Genomic DNA, 19,862 nt, shown 5'->3' with positions numbered 1-19,862 from the left:
TCTCTCTCTCTCTCTCTCTCTCTCTCTCTCTCTCTCTCTCTCTCTCTCTCTCTCTCTCTCTCTCCTTTCAGGCTTTACATCCCTTATTTCTACTCCCATGTGTCCCACTTAAAACACTCTTGCTTTATCACTTTACCAGCGGTTGTATCTTACAGCACTGCTTCTGTCGTCTCTCTCTCTTTCACTTACCTTCTTGCAGAGTACCATCTGATGATCAAACAGAAAGAAGATTCTGCTTTGGCTGCGCCCGTATGGTTGATATATCCAGGACATCTCCCCAGTGTACACAAGCTCTGAGCTCCTGTCCAGAATATCCTCACCCTGCACGAACACAAACACAGGTAATAACACATTAATCATAACTGAAATCTAAGACCACATAGACTCTGTGATGTGCACAAACAAAATCGTATAAAGGAAACACTGTTATACCTTATTCTCCTGATTATAAGACGACCCTGATTATAAGGGGTTGTGTACACCAAAACTTTTACGCCCGCGGCCGGCGCATGTTTTCAATTGTTTCCAATGGAAGCTCGGCGTTTTTCAAATAAGCCAGCAGCTAGCGGGTTTTTTCCGCGCTGAAAACCGGCGCTCGGCGGTTTTTTCCGCGCTCGGCGCTGAGCTTCGAGAGTTGAAAGAGATTCAACTTTGGGAGAAAAGCTCCGCTCGTCAATGTCAGTTCTCACACGGCCGCCCAATCACAGTGGAGGAGGGGCGGGACATTACCACAGCAACCAACCGGCTCGCAGCTGAAGCTGAAAAACAGCTGGCATTCAGTGTCCTCAAGGCGTTTTCAGCCGCGTTTAAAAGTTTTGGTGTGTCCAGCCCCTTAGACAGTTGACTCATGCACAAAAAGTCATGCCCCTTTCAAAATTTACCATTTGGGAAAAAAAAAAACGGCAACTCTCTTGTGTTTTATAAAGAAAATGCTTTCATTTGAAAATAATTGTTGACCAGTTTGGTTCCCCACATTCTTGAATATTTTTCATATGGGATAAAGTACCCAGGGCTCAACATAAACCACTGCCCGGTGGCCCGGGGCCAGCGTGCAAGACATTCGGGCCAGAAAACAGTATTGTTACTTTCCCGATCGGGCCAGTGCTTCGTCCTCAGTCACTAAAATATATTTTCTGTTAACTTCTCAGCAATGTCATGAGGTTTTTCCTACCTTATTGGTTGTTGTAAGCAACAACGTGTGTGATTCTTGTGAAATTAGAGGTGTCATGGAACATTTTGATAAAAAAAAGTAAATGCAAATTAAAGGGCTCGTTATAGATGTGCGTAGGTCCTAAGGCATAGGTTCCGCATCGGTTTTCATTTATACTTTTGCGTCGTCGTCCGCGTTGACGTGCAAACACATGCGCAGACCGCTGGTAGGCATTAACTCTTTCCCCGCCATTGACGAGATATCTCGTCAATTAAGAGAAAACGCTTCCCCGCCAATGACGAGATTTTCCGTCTTTCCGCAATACCGCTATTATCCACCAGGTGGCGTACCAGGTACCCTTCCGCAACTTTTTAAATCCGGAAGTATTGCCCTATGGCAAGCGGCTGCATGTCCGTGTCTGTTTTAAAGATCGCTCTGAATGGGATCTCTATGAAAAGTCCGTCACAAAAATGGAATTATCTCTGCTTTTTGCTCAAAATGTGGTGTTTTTGCAGAAACCTACCCATATTCAAAAGCTGATTACAAAAGAACCACTGAAGGTAGGATGAAACGTTTTTTTTTTTTTGAAAGCAGAGGGTCTGTTCTTTCATTTGGTATATTGTATGTTTATATATTTAAAGAAGAACATTTTCTGGGAGGCATTAAACTTTGGTGAAAATCATGAAAAACGCTGGCGCTGGCTGACAACTTTTTTAAAAAACGCTGGCGGTGAAAGAGTTAACCATGCGTGTAACCACAATAGCAGCGCAACTGTCAAAGAAGAAGAAGCTTAGCAAGTTAACCCACAAACGAAGAAGAAACAGCAACTTGTGTATAATTTGAGAAGACCAGCAATGATGGAAGTAAATAAACAACGACTTTTGTTGCATTTTGAGTTAAATCATTCCTCAACTTGGCTCATCTTTGTTTTCACTTTCACAAATGGAAATACCTATGGCGCAGTTTTTTTACCTGATGGGAGGGGTTCTGGTGGACCAATCACAGCTTTTGCGGTCCGCGTAGATGTGACGCGCTGTTAAAATTTTTGCGAGGTGCATGTCAGGCTACGCAGAGCTAGGCACGGCTATAAATTGGGCTTAAGAGTATCAAAATAAGAAGCATACAGTTACAAATCTCTTCATGTACTATTTTGCACACGATTTCAAATGACATCATACAAACCAATTTTTTTTTTTTTCATATTTAAGGGGAAAATTTTCATTACCGTAACGTGTCCATGACTGGATTTGGTTTATTTGACATGGAAATATGTATAATTAAAAAATCTAAAAAAATTAAAAGCTTGAGTGCATGTTATACTATAAACATTTACAGTAAAGAAACATGTGGTATTTGGTGATCATTGTTAAATGTAGAGACAATAATAAGGAATATAAATGTGCCCAAGAAAAAAAATGTCATCCTCCGCAACAATTTTCTATCATTGTTTGAATCCTCAAGGAACTAACATTTAAAGAAAAAAAAAAGGTTGGAAGGGACATAATTGACTGTGACACTCAAGATGGCTACCAGGTTCTTATTTTTTCTCTCCAGATAAAAGTTGAAATTTTGTTTGTCATAGTACCTAGACAACTTTTTAGTTCTCATTACCGAAACATGGGTTTTTAAATGCATATATTTAATGTAATATCATGTTGCGGTAATGATAATTTTTTAAAATAAAAATCTAAAAATTATAAATAATTCTATAGGATTTTTTTTTAATCCTCTAAAAATAATGGTTATAGTAAGTTCAGACCTTAATCTTATATGTGCAAATAAAATTGGCTTCAAGGGCTTTTTAAAAATTCTGATGCTGGACACCTTCTAAATCTGGATTTCGCGAGAATCACCCACGTGTGCTGCTTATTACGTCATCTGGTATAGAAAAGAGATGTAAAGATGGTGGGGGCGCCTGTAAACGACAGTAGTTTATCAGGTTGTTTCAGTCTAGGTGAGCTTTTGGCACCACCTACCGCATTTTTTCGGGTGTAGGTGGTGCCAATATAACTCGAATATAGCTCGAATATAACATGACATTGTTTACTGAGAGGTATTTCTGTGAAAAAAATCATTGTCTTATATTCAGGACAATATGGTACTAAATATCAGCACTGCTGTTAATACCTGTGTCACTCACATCTCTAAATTTAATACAACAGCTCAATTGCAGGTGTGATATTGCTTAATTGTAATCTGTTATTAAATCGATGTTCAATTTTTCTTGTCTGTTTTATTTTAAAATACCAATTGCATACCTCCCAGTCCAGTACGGAGGCCTGCCACTGGGCGATTTTGTCGATGTTCTCAAGTCTTCGTTTACGTTCGTTGATTTGCTGAGTGACATTTCTCATTACAGCCAGAGCTGCGGCCACATACCGATAATCGCTAAAAAGAGACAGAGGAAACAAGGATAAATGGAAAGCAGATATGTCATGCTATGTCATTACAAAATTTGTCATTTGCGAAACTATGCCTTATTATCGGCAAGATACATCTGGTGTTGTGTATCTGTGTGTCGTGTAGCTGAGCATCTACATGTGTGTACCTGTGTTCTTGTACTGTGTACTTCAGTAACTCCGCCAACTGTAGAGGGTATTTGCAGATTTTCTGGACCGGTGTGAGCAGGTAGCCGTCGATGGCGATGTCGATCATCTGCTGGACCAATCGGCACGCTTCGAAGAAGTGCTGGTAACGTGCATCTCTCATGAGACGTGTGAGCTCCATGCAGGCGTCGATGTGGTTGTTACAGTATTCCGAGTAGATCCAGAATCCGTCTTGCTGCAGACACACAAAATGTTAAACGTTGACTACGAGATGGTGTTTGTTAAAAAAAAAAGTTGGTTTAAAGTTGGTTTGTGTACTGACGTGTTCTAAGAAGCAGGGTCCGATCTCGCTGAGATGAGGCTCCTCCGTGTTAAACTGTTTCTCTAGATCTCTGACGAAGCTCAACTGGAATCTGTAAATGTCTTCGATATTCCCGAAAATCACCTTTAGCTGATCATCATTAAACATGTCTCTTCTTTTTTTACACTGACGGAGATACCCCTAAAACACACACACATAGAGTTGAGCTATAAGTCATATTTGACACCATACATCTAATCCATTACGTTTCTATGTGCCTTGCCAGGGACCCATCCCATTCAAATTATTAGATTAGATGGACATTACCGGTAGTTGTATTTGATGTAATGAAAAAAAATCACAAATCAGATATCTTAAATATTTTGACAGGAGTGAGATTAAATGGAAAGTAAATTGAAACATTTGTCATTCGCCTCTTAAAGATCTTAGTAACCTCACAAGCCTCTTCTAGTTTAAAAGATCACCGTAACAACATGTGCTCACGTTGGCAAAGACAAAATCTCATCTGAGATTTTTATATGAACTCATCAAACATTTCTCATAATGAGAATTTTTTTTCAGTCTGTTCCTTACACAAGGCTTTCATACTGGCCTCAGATTACTTGCAACATATGACAAATGAAATTTAATATCTGAATTTCTCCTAAACATCAATAAGAACAATGTAGTAAAGAAACTAACGTTTTTCTTTTGCATTTTTGACAAATTTCACGTACATACAACAATGCTGTCAAAAAGATCCACATTTACCCGGATTCGTAAAAATGACTTTGCTGAATTACATTTGCCAGGCCAGTAGATGGCGATGTAACTTCGTAAAGGAGCACTAAACACCTGAACACATACATATTCTACTACAGAGTGTTAAATACAAACATTCAAGATGGCAAAAGCATCAAGAAGTTTTGTTTAGATAAACGAAGAGGTAGGATTCTTACTACAAATCACCCTCACTGCAAAAAATGACTTTCTTACTTAGTATTTTTGTTTGGTTTTTAGTAAAAATATAAAAAAAATTCTTAAATTAAGATGCATTTTCTTGATGAGCAAAATGACCTAGACAAAAAACAAGAACTGCGGACGGAATAAAAAAATTCTTGAAATAAGTGTTTATGAAAAAAGTTAACTTATTTCAAGAAACTTTTCTTATTCCATTGGCAGATTTTTTTGCTTGTTTTAAGCACTCATTTACTTAAAGTTTATATTTTTTGACTAAAAACTAGACTTATTTTCCTATGTCATTTTGCTCATCAAGAAAATACAACTTAATTTAAGAATTTTTTTATATTTTTGTTACTGAAAACAAGACAAAAATACTAAGTAAGAAAGTCATTTTTTGTAGTGCTGGACTACACTGCAAAAAATTATTTTCAAGAAAAAAAATTCTTAGAATTTTTGTCTTGTTTTCAGTAAAAATATGAAAAAATGTATATTAAGATGCTTTTTCTTGATGAGCAAAACGACCCAAAAAAGTCTAGTTTTTAGACCAAAAATATCAAATTTAAGTGATTTTGTGCATAAAACAAGCAAAAAAATCTGCCAATGGGGTAGGCTAATTTTTCTTCAATTTTTTTATTTATTTAGTGTTTAAGAAAAATATTCAAGATTAAAATCAGTTAAATTTGATATTTTTTGGTCTTATCTTCTTGGGTCGTTTTGCTCATCAAGAAAAAGCATCTTAATTTAAGAATTTTTATATATTTTTACTGAAAACAAGACAAAAATACTAAGTAAGAAATTCATTTTTTGCAGTGCTGGACTACACTGCAAAAAAATATTTTCAAGAAAAAATTCTTAGTATTTTTGTCTTGTTTTCAGTAAAAATATATTTAAAAATGTATATTAAGATGCTTTTTCTTAATGAGCAAAACGACCCAAGAAAATAAGTCTTTAGACCAAAAATATCAAATTTAAGTGACTTTGTGCATAAAACAAGCAAAAAAATCGGCCAATGGGGTAAGTAAAACGCCAAAATTTCGTAAACATTGTTGGGGAAGTGTAAATTATCCTTAAAAAAGTCTCTTGAGCAGCACATGCACAGTCCTGCAGGACACCTTTTTTGTTTTGGTTATACTTAAGCATGCTATCGACTAAATTATTAATCATACCCATAATCGTTATCACAGATTCGCGTTTATGTAGTTTACACAAGGCGCTGTGTTTAAAACTTGCCATTTGAAACCCATCTTTTGCCGTTTTCAGTATCCCATTTAAACGTACAGTCAAACCCCATAAAAACTTCTGTATTTATGGTTGAAAACATTGTTGAGTAAACGGCCCTTAAAGGGGACATATCATGAAAATCTGACTTTTTCATGTTTAAGTGCTATAATTGGGTCCTCTGTGCTTCTATCAACCTAGAAAATGTAAAAAAAACAACCTAGTAACTTAGTTTTGGTAAACCATTCTCTGCAAGCATGTGAAAAAATAAGTAATGAAAATTACGCTCCCCTTGTGATGTCAGAAGGGGATAAAACGGTCCCTTAATCTGCACTATCCAACCACAGCACTGCCATGTAGTGCAGAGATCAGCTCATTTGCATTTAAAGGGACACACCCAAATGACACATTTTTGCTCACACCTACAAAGTGGCAATTTTAACATATTATAATAAATTATCTATATGATATTTTGAGCTAGAACTTCACATACGTAATCTCTAGGCACACAAAATATTTATTTGACATTTTTTGTGACTTCACAAAAAGTCTTGTGAAATGTCCCCTTTAAGATATCTAGAAATGTCACAAATGTCTCCATTACAGTTTCGAAAGAGAAACAATGTCACAAACTGAGCTCAAATTTGCCAACTCTGCAATCAAAAGTCAATATCATTAAAGATTTCAATATGAACTCATCAACATTTCTCATTAAACTTACCCAAATCCAGATTATTTAACTTTACAGCTCCATACTTTTAATGCAATTTAACAATTGTCTTATTTGTTTCCATTTTATTTCTCCTACGCAATGGCAGAAGAAACATCTGAGACCAAGTGTTTCTTTAAATCAGAGGACTTTAATCTCCCTTAATGAATAGAGGAGGAGCAGGGACCCCATTACATTCACAAACTTTGTTATGATGGTTACGTTACCAAAATATAAAAGTAATCATTTCTGGAATAAAAATTTTTTCACATAATGTTAACATACTACATAAACTTTTAATTTCACTAAATAGATTTTAAACTGGAAACGTTATTTCTGTGTTATTTCATTTTTCAAAATAATAATAATAATCAAACAATATTTGGATGACCCCCTGTAATACCACCATGGACCCCCAAGGGGCCCTGGACCCCCTGTTAAAGACCCATTCCTTTAATGAACCACAAGTGAGAAATCCATCAAACTTCTAAGCTATGAAATAGCAACATCTGAGCAACATCTTCCTCTAGGTTGGTTCAAAAATCAAACAAATTTTTGTCTTTCTTTTATCAACAGAGATCAGTCTGTTACTCACACACAAAGCTATCATACTGGCCTCGCATCACTTGAAACAGTGACATATGGTTCTCACTCTTATGAATCTCTATTCCATTTGAAGCTTGAAATCTTCATGCCTTATTCATTACATGGGCTTGAAAAACAGCATCCAGTTTTTGGAATTTCCCCTTCGTGTGTTCCACAGAAGAAAGGAAGTCAAACAAGTTTGAAATAATATTTCATTTTTGGGCCAACTATTTCGTTAAATGAACCATAACTGAGAACCGATGTCTCCAGAGCTAAAATATTTCTTCAGATATGCGTGTGCATGCGAGCTTGTTACCTCACAGATGTCCTTTAAGTGTTTGATGTAATGCCGTTCTGTGCTCATGATCTCATTGATGACATTGGCTCTCATCTGATCTCGGTTCTGGGTGGATTGGCCCAGACACAGGCAGTCGGTGCTGGGGTTCGGACTGGCCTCGGCGTGGCCGTTCTGCACCTCGCTGGAGCTTTCGGCAGCCTCGACCACGTTGTTTTCCTCTTGATTTACCCATAACTAAAACACACATTAGGACAAAGATGATTTGATCCACGAGCCCTGCTATTATCAATTCAAGTAATCACAATAATTGTGCTCTCATCTAATGCTCATTTGGCTCAGAGCACACCGAGTTAACAGCTTGACTGCATTCATAAAAGGTTATTAAAGTTGAGGTTAAGGCTACATTGCTCTCAACTATAAAGAGTCACAGTGCGCCCTCTGGTGGCCCCAATATGAACTGCGTTTAAACACTTAAGAGGTTTTGCACTTAAAATAAATGGTTTTCATAAAGTCATACATGAATCTGTGTTTAGACCGGTTATATAGCTAGAAAGATACACACAAATAATCCAGGAGGGTGATACAGATGTGTGTAGTTGCGAGCACAGAATGCCTGTATATGCATGGCTGGAAGAATCTTTTTTTTATTTGTCCTGATTACGTAACAGATCATTTGCTTTCCCAGGTGACTCAACTGATGTGAGCACACATGCATGCACTAACAGACACTCGCTCGCTCACTCTCACTCCCTCTCATACACAGCAGCCTGCGTGTCACGACATAAATACTAAAAGATTAACATGCCCGCAGACCTATACACACACAATAAAACACAACTACACAATAACACACATTAAAATACACACTTGGACTTAGATACTCTATTGACTAATGTTGAATAATGAGTTATATGAAATAATCTGTTATATATATATTAATAAAGGTGCCAAAGAATGCATTTAAATTAGCTGTTAAATTGTTATCTACATAGAAGGTTTGTGGCTTTATTAAGTGCAAAAATATCCAAAAATGTTTTTACATGTCCATTTGCAACCCTAGGATTTTGCCTTTAGAATGAAATGGTTTATTATTACCTTATTTAAAAGGGTCATGAATAATAATGTTGAGCTCTGCTCTGATTGGCTGTTTCTCAGAGCAGTTCAGCTCTCTGTTTGTGTAAACAGACCTTAGATGTTTGAGCCTGTTTCAAGAGATACATAAGAAACATGATTTGAGGATAAATAATTGTTTGGAGATTGTTAACTCATTCCCCGCCAGCCTTTTATTTATTTATTTTTAAAGTTGCCACAAGCATTTTTTGTGATTTTCACAAAAGTTTCACAAAATACCATACAGGAAAATTTTCTTCTAAAAATATATAAAAATACAGATATATCAAATAAGAGAACAGACCCTCTGCTTTTAAACAAACAATCATCAAACAAAATTTTTTTTTTATTATATCTATATTTTTTCTCTGCTTATAAACTCTTAAATATGGGTATTTTTCTACGAAAATCAAATTTTTTGCAAAATTGCCTTTTTGCAAAGGAATTGTGTTAGAGATCAGAATCAGGACGATTATCAAAACATACACAGGGTGAAAAATTAATAATACTTTTTGCTTCAGTTTTTTTATAAATTGGGTAATCCAGTGGATCCAGTAGCCATCTAGTGAATAATTGTGGTATTACAGATAATCATAAAAACTCATCAGGAACACTTTTTTTGGCAAATGTTTTCTCTTAATCGACGAGATAACTTGTCAATTGTGGGGAAAGAGTTAATGGAAATTTCTGAGTGATAAGTTTGTGTTTTTTCAGTATTGACCTTTAAACGTAACTATAACATCAATAGTTTAACTTCAGCCTAAAACCTAGCATATAACGCTAACTCAGCAGTAACAACCTAAGCATTGTAAACACATTGTACTTGTTTTAATGTGTAACTTACAACCTGATCTCACGAAAATCTGTGTTATAGTCATTAAATATTTGATCACTTTATCCGTGTCCATGTCACGGAATTCAGCTTTTTTCCGTGACGGAAGCACTGATGTCTTTTCTGTGTCACTCCCACAGATTTCTTAAGTCATTTTATGAATTGTTTTCTCGTTGTTGTTTTTTTCCTATTTTCTTACCATTGTCACTTGGGGTTGGGGTTAGAATCACTTTCTGTTACATTTTGAGACATCCTAACCCCAACTCCAGGCGAGAATAGTTTTAAAAGCGGAAGAAAAACATGTAGAAACCAATACATAAAAGTACATCCTAACCCAAACCCCAAATCTAACCCCAAGCGACAATGATTTGGAAAAGGGAATAGGAAAAAACAATGAGAAAACAATACATAAAATGACACGAGAAATCCGTGGGAGTGACACGGAAAAGACGTCCATGCTCCGGTCACGGCAAAAAGCTGAATTATGTTATATGGACAAGGATAAAGTGATAAAATTGTCTGTGACTATAACACGAATTTCCATGAGACCATGTTGGTAATTTAATTTTGGGGGCGTACATCTCGACTGTAACATCACAGTCGGTGTTATGTTGAGATTGGCACATGCTTTTTTGCATGCACAAGGTTCACATAAGGAGGAAACAGTCATGTTTGAGGCTCACGATATGTCATTACCATGTACAGAAATCTTATTATTTATCTATGCCTAGGTAAATACAGTTTTACACTTTACAGCACCTTTAATGTATTCTGTCTCCAAACCTATTGCTACACCTCAAACAAACCTTTGCAATTTTATATGAGAAATATGATTAATGTGACATATATTCAAATGAGATGAAAACTCCAGTTAAAACAGTAACATAACAAAAGCAGTGTTTTACATGGAAATGGGTTACTGTGGCTTAGTTGGTTGAACAATGACTTGCAACTCAAAAGCTATGGGTTCAATATGCATAAAATGAATGCATTGTGAGTCTATTTAAATTAAGACATGATCTGCCAAAAGCATAAATGATGATGGTTGACCATGAACAGCACATTTCCACAATCATATCAGTAAAGGAACAATATATGCTTGACGTTACATCCAAGCTGCGAACTGTCAGTGTATGGTCCAAGTTGAACGTATTGGTCAAAGCAACATAAACCAAAAATGACATCAATCGAAATTATTTTGTTAGTCAGTTAAGCAATTTTTTGTTGTTGTTGCAATTTTCATGCTTTTCCTGTTGGTAAATTTACACAATGTACCAAATGGTACAAATGCTTGCAAAAAAATCATATATACTCTTTCTCCTCCTCCTCCTCCTCCTCCTCTCTCAGACGCACAGTGTGACTCTTTGTTACTAAATAAAGTGATGGATATGATGTCTAACCTCTTGTAGGATGTTCCTCATATTAAGATCTCATTAAAATCTCAAGTTATAATTGTACACTCAGAAATCTTTGCCTCAGTTGAACTTCTCAGTGCATTAGCCCTGGGCTAGCTGTCCTTCCTCATCCTCATCAAAACAAAGGCTTTGTGCAGTGATCCCGCTGTCCAGGTACACACAACAGAGTGTGTGTTTGTGCGCGAGATGCCACGGTTGTCTGTTTCAAGTAGTTGAGGGATTACAAGAACAATAATGACGCAGATGTTGCACCTGCGCACACACATATTTACACGGATATACACTTCCATCTTCTATTCCCTTCCTCTTAGCGGCCAATCTATTTTAGCCTCACTCTTTCTCTCTCACCCTCTCTCCGAGAGCAATCTGCTTTTTTGTCTGTTCTTGTCTTCTGTCCCCTAATGAAAAGTGACGTCTCATTTTATGCTTCGTGACTCAACCTCGCTGAGCAGTGAAGAGAAACACAGGACGCAGTGGAAGAGTTTACAGTGTTAAGGTGTCAGTATCTTACAGCAACAATCAGATATCCTCTTGTAGGTTACATAAATACAGCATTTCTTCATCTCTTTTCCTTGCGTATGTCTGTGTGGCTACGTTTACGCTGTCATTTTTTTACGATTGACGGAAATGTTCATTCGCAGCTCTTAAACTCTTAAAAATATTATTATATAATATATTATACTGTATTATAACTGTAGTAAAACCTGCATTCTATTCGCACGTGACCCCTGTAACCATAGCAACAGATGTAATGATGAAAGATGTGCTTTTCTTATCGACAGAAAGTACTATTTTCACAATATACTTGTGCTGTACAACAACAAGGTGCAGTATTTCTACACAAGAGCGCTGGGGTTGTACTATGGTGTCTATGAACATGTATGAATTAAGGCATTACAGTGCAGCCTTCTGATGTCAGAAGATCAGCTGTGCATAACATTACAAGCAATTCTGTACCACGGTTTGCCGTCATCTTCATGCACCCTGTATGTTAACACAACGACAGAAAGTGAACTGTGATGTTTCGTTCACACTGCAAGGCTTCTCTATAAATGCAGTTGTAAGACAAAACATTATAGTCTGGGACTAGGATAAGCACTGTCCAAGAAACAGCACCATACAGTTTTATTTTATAGAAAGTGAAACATTATATTAAAAGAGGTCAAAACCAGCAACCCCTAATGTTACCCCATTGTACAATTTTTTTAGTTCCTTAAATAATAAGTTAAAGGATTAGTCCATTTCATAAAAAAAAATCCAGATTACCCACCACCATGTCATCCAAAATATTGATGTATTTCTTTGTTCAGTCGAGAAGAAATTATGTTTTTTGAGGAAAACATTCCAGGATTTTTCTCATTTTAATGGACTTTAATGGACACCAACACTTAACACTTAACTTAACACTTAACAGAGTTTCTAAACGATCCCAAACGAGGCATAAGGGTCTTATCTAGTAAAAAGATTGTCATTTTTGACAAGAAAAATAAAAAAATATGCACTTCTAAAGCACAACTTCTCTTTTTCCTCCGGCTGTGTGACGAGCCAGCGCCACCTCACGTAATTGCGTAGTGACGTAGAAAGGTCACGTGTTACATATATGAAACGCACATTTGCACACCATTTTAAACAATAAACTGACACAAAGACATTAATTATTATCATTCGACATACAACAACGTCGGAACGGTCCTCTTTCAACACACTTGTAAACACTGGGGCGTAGTTTCGCATATCATCCGTGACCTCTTGACGTGATGATGTAATTGTGTGAGGTCGCGCTGGGGCATCACAGGACCAGAGGAAGAAGAGAAGTTGTGCATATTTTTTATTTTTCTTGTCAAAAATGACAATCGTTTCGCTAGATAAGACCCTTATGTCTCGTTTGGGATCATTTAGAGTCCTTTAAAACTCCGTTGAAAAAACTGTTACGTGTTGAGTTAAGTGTTAAGTCTTGGTGTCCATTAAAGTTCATTAAAATGAGAAAAATCCTGCAATGTTTTCCTCAAAAAACATGATTTCTTCTCGACTGAACAAAGAAAGACATAACATTTTGGATGACATGGTGGTGGGTAAATTATCTGGATTTTTTATATAAAATGGACTATTCCTTAAAATCAAATTGGCTGTGCAAGTAATTTCTTTACCTACTATTATAAATTTTGGGTTTACTGTAGATTAAGCAATTTTAGCTTGTTTTTATATATTATAGCAACTCAGAAAACAAGTTAAAATAGCTTACTCTAACCTGACAAGTTAAATTGAAGTTAAAATTTTAAATTAGAAGTCAAAATGAGTCTGAACAATTTGATTCAACCTAAAAACATATAAATAAGTCAACATTAAAGAGCAACTATGGTCCAATTCACGATTTTACATTTCCTTTGCTGTGTAAGTATGTATTAATACATGTTAACCATATGCAAAAGGTGCCCTAAACCTTGATGTGAGTCTCCAACATAAATATCTTTTCTTGGACTACAACAAACAAAAAGATTGTAGCCAACTATTTGGACACGATGGTCATTATCATAATTTCCCCCACTTGGACTCACAGCCTGTAAGTTAACTCCTGTTAGCATTGCATTATGAGCAAATCTTTCAAACATGGTAAGGAGCGTCACATCTCCCGCTGACATCAGAGATATTCAGGCCAATCACAATGTACAGATTAGCTGGCCAATCAGGGACACAGAGCTTTTCAAATCGATGAGCTTTGTACAAAATCAGAGCGATTTAAGGAAGCCAGGATATCTGGAGCTACCAAAATGTACTGTATGTGGAAAATAACCATTAACCACGCAAACACATTATATTATACCAAATACACAAAATAACGTTATTTTTCAGCAATGAAATAGGTGCCCTTTAATGTCAAAAACAGCAACTCAATGTGCTTATACATTTTGTTACTGTAATGTTACTGTTTACAATTTAGTCTAAATGAAGTAAATACTCTACTACCTCTGTATCAATACATTACATAGACTATTAATCCAAGGCCAAGCATTAAAAGATCCCGTTAAATTATTTGTGCATAATTCAATCCTTCCCATTTCATAAACCAACACAGTCTGTGCAACACAGTAATTCAAACAAAGTGATTCCCATAATGACAAAACAACTAGAAATATTAACTTAAAATATTTCTAGCTTGCTAGCTAAGTAAACCGTGCCATGTGAAGTAACACATTTTCAACAAGATCATCTTGTTTAGGGTTTCCCGCAAGACTGCACCACTACTAAATCTACAACACCCTGCAAGAAATTGGATTTTTTCTTGGGGAAGCCTGCTGACAAATAATACAACAGTAAGAAAACATCCAAATGTGTTGCCTGCACGTAAAAACAAACATATAGTCTAATTTACAGACAGACGGCATTGGAATTAGCGACATAAGTGGCATAAAGTCACTCCGAATGAAGAAGCGTCAGTCTAAATTGTTTACTATTACTCAAGATTCTGTAGCTTTTCATTATAAAAACACCATCGGTCCCGCCGTACGTTGCTGTGTTTCCTGTTTTGGCACAGTTTGTGCTTTGCGTGTGTACTGCGAGTAAACAGTGAGCAATGATTTCTGATGACACGAGAGCTCCACGTCTCAGCAGGAGAGAGATGCCAAACCTGCAGGCCAGCGCCACCAACTGGTGTGACATAACACCCTCAGACACTACTGCTCTCTCTCTCTCTCTCTCTCTCTCTCTCTCTCTCTTTCACACAAACACATTATTTTTCGGACTACTTCCCAATATACATATCTATACTGACTGTGTATGTCTGTGTACGTGTACGTGTGTGTGTGTGAGAGAGAGAGAGAGAGAGAGAGAGAGAGAGAGAGAGAGACTGATGAGAGAGGTGTGGACTGTATGGACACAGGTGATATTCTCTAAACAGAGACTTTCTCACACCTGTCATGCCCGAGAGGCTTACACAACCTGTGTGAATGTGTTTGGAGAGGGACGGAGGAAAGATGACTCTTAGCAAAGAAAAAAAATAGATAGAAAAAGCAAAAGAACTGAGGAATGCACTTAGGAAAGCTATACGTATATAACTAAAAGTTACCAAGTTACATAAAAGTCCCATTAAAAAGCACTCCACCTTTACCAGCGCGCTCCTTTCTACACACATCTCTATCCTACATCTGCTTCTATCTTTGCAGCTGTGACCCCAACTAAAAGGGTTTATCTTCATATTTTAGTGCTAAAAGTTGGATATATCAGAGAAGAGCAAACCGATGGACCACACAGACTCTGTAGCTATTTGCTATTAATATACTAATATAGCACATAACACATACCACCTTTAACAATGTGATAGCAGTTTTAATTCTCAGTTACGTGCAGGGAGTCACAGCAGGTGGCTTGTGGCATATTGCACGTAAAAATATTATTACCTGTTCTCACACACTGTTATACAATGTATTTTTACAGCGCAGTGTGTCTATAAACGTTATATTACGAATATTTCTAAGTATTTTGATGATTTTATGTCTCTATTTTGTTAGAAATACAGCATGAAAGGAATATTCCATATAATCCAGATAATTTACTCACCACCATGTCATCCAAAATGTTGATGTCTTTCTTTGTTCAGTCAAGAAGAAGTTATGTTTTTTGAGGAAAACATTGCAGGATTTTTCTCATTTTAATGGACTTTAATAGAGCCCAACAATTAACACTTAACTCAACACGTAACAGTTTTTTTCAACTGAGTTTCAAAGGACTCTAAACGATCCCAAATGAGGCATAAGGGTCTTATCTAGCAAAACGATTGTCATTTTTGACAATAAAAATAACAAATATACACTTTTAAACCACAACTTCTCGTCCAGATCCGGTAGTGATGTGTCAGCGTGAGCCCACGCAATACGTCATGACGTCAAGAGGTCACAGAGGACGAACGCGAAACTCCGCCCCAGTGTTTACAAGTGTTGAGAAAGAGGACCGTTCCTACGTTGTTGTATGTCAACTGATACTAATTAATGTCTTTGTGTCAGTTTATTGTTTACAATGGTCCGCAAATGTGCGTTTTATATATGTAACACGTGACCTCCCTACGTCACTACGCATTTACGTTCTAGACGAGAAGTTGTGCTTTAAAAGTGTATATTTGTTATTTTTATTGTCAAAAATGACAATCGTTTCGCTAGATAAGACCCTTATGCCTCGCTTGGGATCGTTTATAGTCCGTTGAAACTCCGTTGAAAAAAACTGTTAAGTGTTGAGTTAAGTGTTAATTGTTGGTGTCTATTAAAGGGACACAAGGCAGCATTTTTATGTTAATAAATCATCTTCGTAAGTCGGTATATGGTTAAATGACTCATTACATGACGAATGAAGACTCTCTCGCCCGCCCCTACCGTCTGTAGGAAGAATACCCCACTTGCAAGTTCGCGGTATCCGACCCGGTGTCCTTCAGTCTCGTATAGTCTTAGATATAGAACGCATTTACTCCCAGACACTAGGGGGAGCTAGTAGACAAATAATACTCAGACTTGCCTTGTGTGGCTTTAAAGTCCATTAAAATGAGAAAAATCCTGCAATGTTTTCCTCAAAAAACATAATTTCTTCTCGACTGAACAAAGAAAGACATCAACATTTTGGATGACATGGTGGTGAGAAAATTATCAGGATTTTTATTTTAAGAAAATTGAATATTCCTTTAATATTCAAAATAGACAGACAATCTTTTCACATGTTTATGTATAAGACGGGTTTGTCATGAGACTCAAGCTTAAGTTCTATCCCCATATTCATTGTTGTTATTTTTTATCATATCAATTCATAAAAATTATCCACATGGTATTATAATAATATACTCCCGTAAGATCAGGTTGTCCCACCACAAACAGTACATCATTGCATGTCCACAAATACTATCATTGCATGGAAATGCTTATTATTTTATGATTATAAAGAAATAGTCGTTACATATATAAATTCAGAATTTTCAGACAAACCTAACCTGTCATCGGCATAGAGAAATGTTGGCATGAATGCGAAGCTTTGCGACTGTGGCGGGTACGAAACGTTTGAACACAGCGACAGCATGTGAGCAGTAAGCGATGGGATGCATTCGACGGTCAAACGGTAAGCAGTGGTTTTGAAATAAACGCACCTTAGCCGTGGCGTTTGTGAGGCGTGATGCGGCGACAGGGTTGATATAAAAAAGCTGTTTGGTTTGAGAGGGGTGGGACTTCACCTTAGAGAAACAACAACATTAACACAAAAAAGAGTTTGGGTTTAAGCTGAAGAGTTAAAGGGAAGAATGTGACCTCTTCTGACTGATGTGTGAGAATATAAAAGCAACATCTGTTTTTATTAATGTGTCAACTTGAGTATTAAAATACGTATTTCTTCGACTATAATTGATCTGTATGTCTTATTCATATCAGACTACTATTTAGTTCCTTAGAAACAGTACTACATTTAAACAGCTACAGGTGTGATCATGTAGGTGCAGATGTTATACAGGTGAGTATGTTTGTTAGACAGGTATGTTGAGCAGGTGTTTGTTAGACAGGTGGCATATGTTAGATAGGTAAATGTTAAAGGGATAGTTCACCCAAAAAATGAAAATTCTGTCATCATTTACTCACCCTTGTGTTGTTCTTCAATCCATTGACTTCCATAGTATTTGTTTTTCCTATCATGGAAGTCAATGGGTACCGTCAACTGTGTGGTTACCATCATTTATCAAACTATCTTCTTCTGTGTTCAACAGCATAAAGAAACTTATACAGGTTAAGAACAACATGAGGGTAAGTAAATGACACAATTTTTATTTTTGGGTGACCTATCCCTTAAATGCCGAAACTGGACTCACCCTGACAAAGCTGGCAGGAAACCAGCCTTCTTCATCATCGATTTGACCCCACCACCAGTCCTTATTGGAGGCGTCCAAAACCTTGATGACATCACCAGCCTTGAAGGCCAGCTCCCGGTCAGCCATGGTCACATGGTCCCATACTGCCTCAGCATTCACTATAGAGCCCCCACTGACCAACTACAGAAAGAGAGAGACAGAAAGAAAGAGAGAAGACAGGGATAAGATACACCAAGACATCTGAAACATTTTGAATTAACATCAAATGGTCACGTACTGCTTTTAACTTTAGAGTCAACTCTCTTAAACCGAAACCGACGGGGGTGTTGAGATATATCACGATGCTACATCGCATTTGGGTTTGCCATGTTTGTTTAATTGATTTGACTTGGACCTCAGTTTTGAAAATGGCGCAAAAAAGCTTTGGCACTGTGTAGGCAATGATAAATATTCATTCGTTTAGCCCCTCCCCCTGCAGAAGGGCGTGTTCCAGTTTGGAATGTCCAAAATTCCATACTCTTACAGTATTCAAGACAAAAGGCTTTATGCCCAGCTGCACTACTTCCTGAAATTCCGCCAGCTCCTTGTTTCCTGTCTGCCATTATTGGACAAACTGATTAATCCAGGTGTGCCTGACCCCAGTAGTCACAACAACAATAATCAGACACACCTGAATTAATCAGTTTGTCCAATAATGGCAGACAGGAAAGAAGGAGCTGGCTGACGTTCAGGAAGTAGTGCAGCTGGGCATAAAGCCTATTGAGCAATTCAGATGCAAATACCAACCTTACCAACCTTACCTAAGTTTCAACCAATTGTTTTTTAAACTATTAACTATTATCTCAGATGTCAATATTTGGTGGCTTTAATACCCATGCGAGGTCTCTGTTTAATTTTTTTCATATATATAGTTAGGTGAGCACATTCATAATTGTCATGTCCATAACAGAGAAATTTATAATTTGGTCCAGAAATGTAGAAATTTGGTTTGTATTTTAAAATAGGGGGATTTAGGTGTAATATAAAGATATAGACTATATAGAAAATATATGAAATATAATAGAATTTTGAATGGCTCTTTAAAGGGTGGGAAAAAAACAAGCTTTTGCTTCATCCCGCTCTTTTTCGGACACATGAAGTTAATGGATTTTTTTCATGTGGTAACACAATTATTGTATTTTCAATTATTGTATTTTCATATTTTATTTTATTTTAAATTTGTTTGTTTTTTGTTCGAAATAAAAAGAAAGAAAGAAAGAACAGAGAAATGTCTCATTCATAGTGCTGTTTTTCCTTCCTTATATAAAAAAATAAATATTTTTGTTCTTTAAAGAGTCAACACTTCTCCATTTGTTGAGTTTTTTTCACAGCATTCTTACAAAAATGTTTGTCTTTTTTGTCACATCCATAACTCATTTTTATTTCCCTCATCTAAAATAGAAAGCATGTGCATAAACTGATATTTTTCTGATGTCTAGACTTTATCTTTAGTGGTTTATGAAAACATAAACAGATGGTTCAATATATTGGCAATAAAAACATTCTTTGATTCTCTAATTATATTTGAATTTTTTGACTAAAAAGCATCACATCCATAACGCTGGAATCGCTCAATTGCATTTTGCAAATTATCTCTTACAAAGATGTTTCAAAGTCTACCAATTTGCTTCTTTTTTAATAACTAAATATCTGTTCCACATACACAGTCACTAAAATCATCTTCTGAGTAATTTCTAATGACATGTTTTCATACTGACACGCCCCCAACTGAAAGAAAAGTTTCCCACTCGTAATTACAACTTTGTGTTGGCGTTCATGTGCGTAAATATAATATTCCCGACATGACTCGAACACACTCGAACGCAACACTATAAAAAATGTTGCTAAATAGCACTAAAAGTGGTTAATT

At 36.5% G+C, this 19,862-nt stretch overlaps 1 protein-coding gene across 4 annotated transcripts in view; it reads right to left on the bottom strand.

Annotated features, from left to right (window-relative positions):
* Positions 1 to 19,862, bottom strand: part of arhgef9a (Cdc42 guanine nucleotide exchange factor (GEF) 9a) — a 36,786-nt gene that overhangs the window by 5,899 nt on the left and 11,025 nt on the right. For 2 of the 4 annotated variants that reach the window (XM_065250591.2, XM_065250590.2), the window contains exons 2-8: positions 17,954 to 18,133; positions 17,246 to 17,329; positions 7,789 to 8,004; positions 4,019 to 4,198; positions 3,699 to 3,931; positions 3,409 to 3,538; positions 190 to 321 (exon numbers count right to left, since the gene is read on the bottom strand). In XM_065250591.2, the coding sequence (XP_065106663.1) occupies positions 190 to 321; positions 3,409 to 3,538; positions 3,699 to 3,931; positions 4,019 to 4,198; positions 7,789 to 8,004; positions 17,246 to 17,329; positions 17,954 to 18,133 (1,155 nt within the window). Of the gene's footprint in view, positions 1 to 189; positions 322 to 3,408; positions 3,539 to 3,698; positions 3,932 to 4,018; positions 4,199 to 7,788; positions 8,005 to 17,245; positions 17,330 to 17,726; positions 17,771 to 17,953; positions 18,134 to 19,862 lie in introns of those variants that run through there. The other 2 variants (XM_065250593.2, XM_065250592.2) reach the window with 2 other exon arrangements.

Source organism: Paramisgurnus dabryanus, chromosome 5 (assembly GCF_030506205.2).
Source record: "Paramisgurnus dabryanus chromosome 5, PD_genome_1.1, whole genome shotgun sequence".
NCBI classification, from domain to species: Eukaryota; Metazoa; Chordata; class Actinopteri; order Cypriniformes; family Cobitidae; genus Paramisgurnus; species Paramisgurnus dabryanus.
Note: the sequence above shows the minus strand (reverse complement) of the source record. Positions and strands in the feature narration are given on the sequence as shown.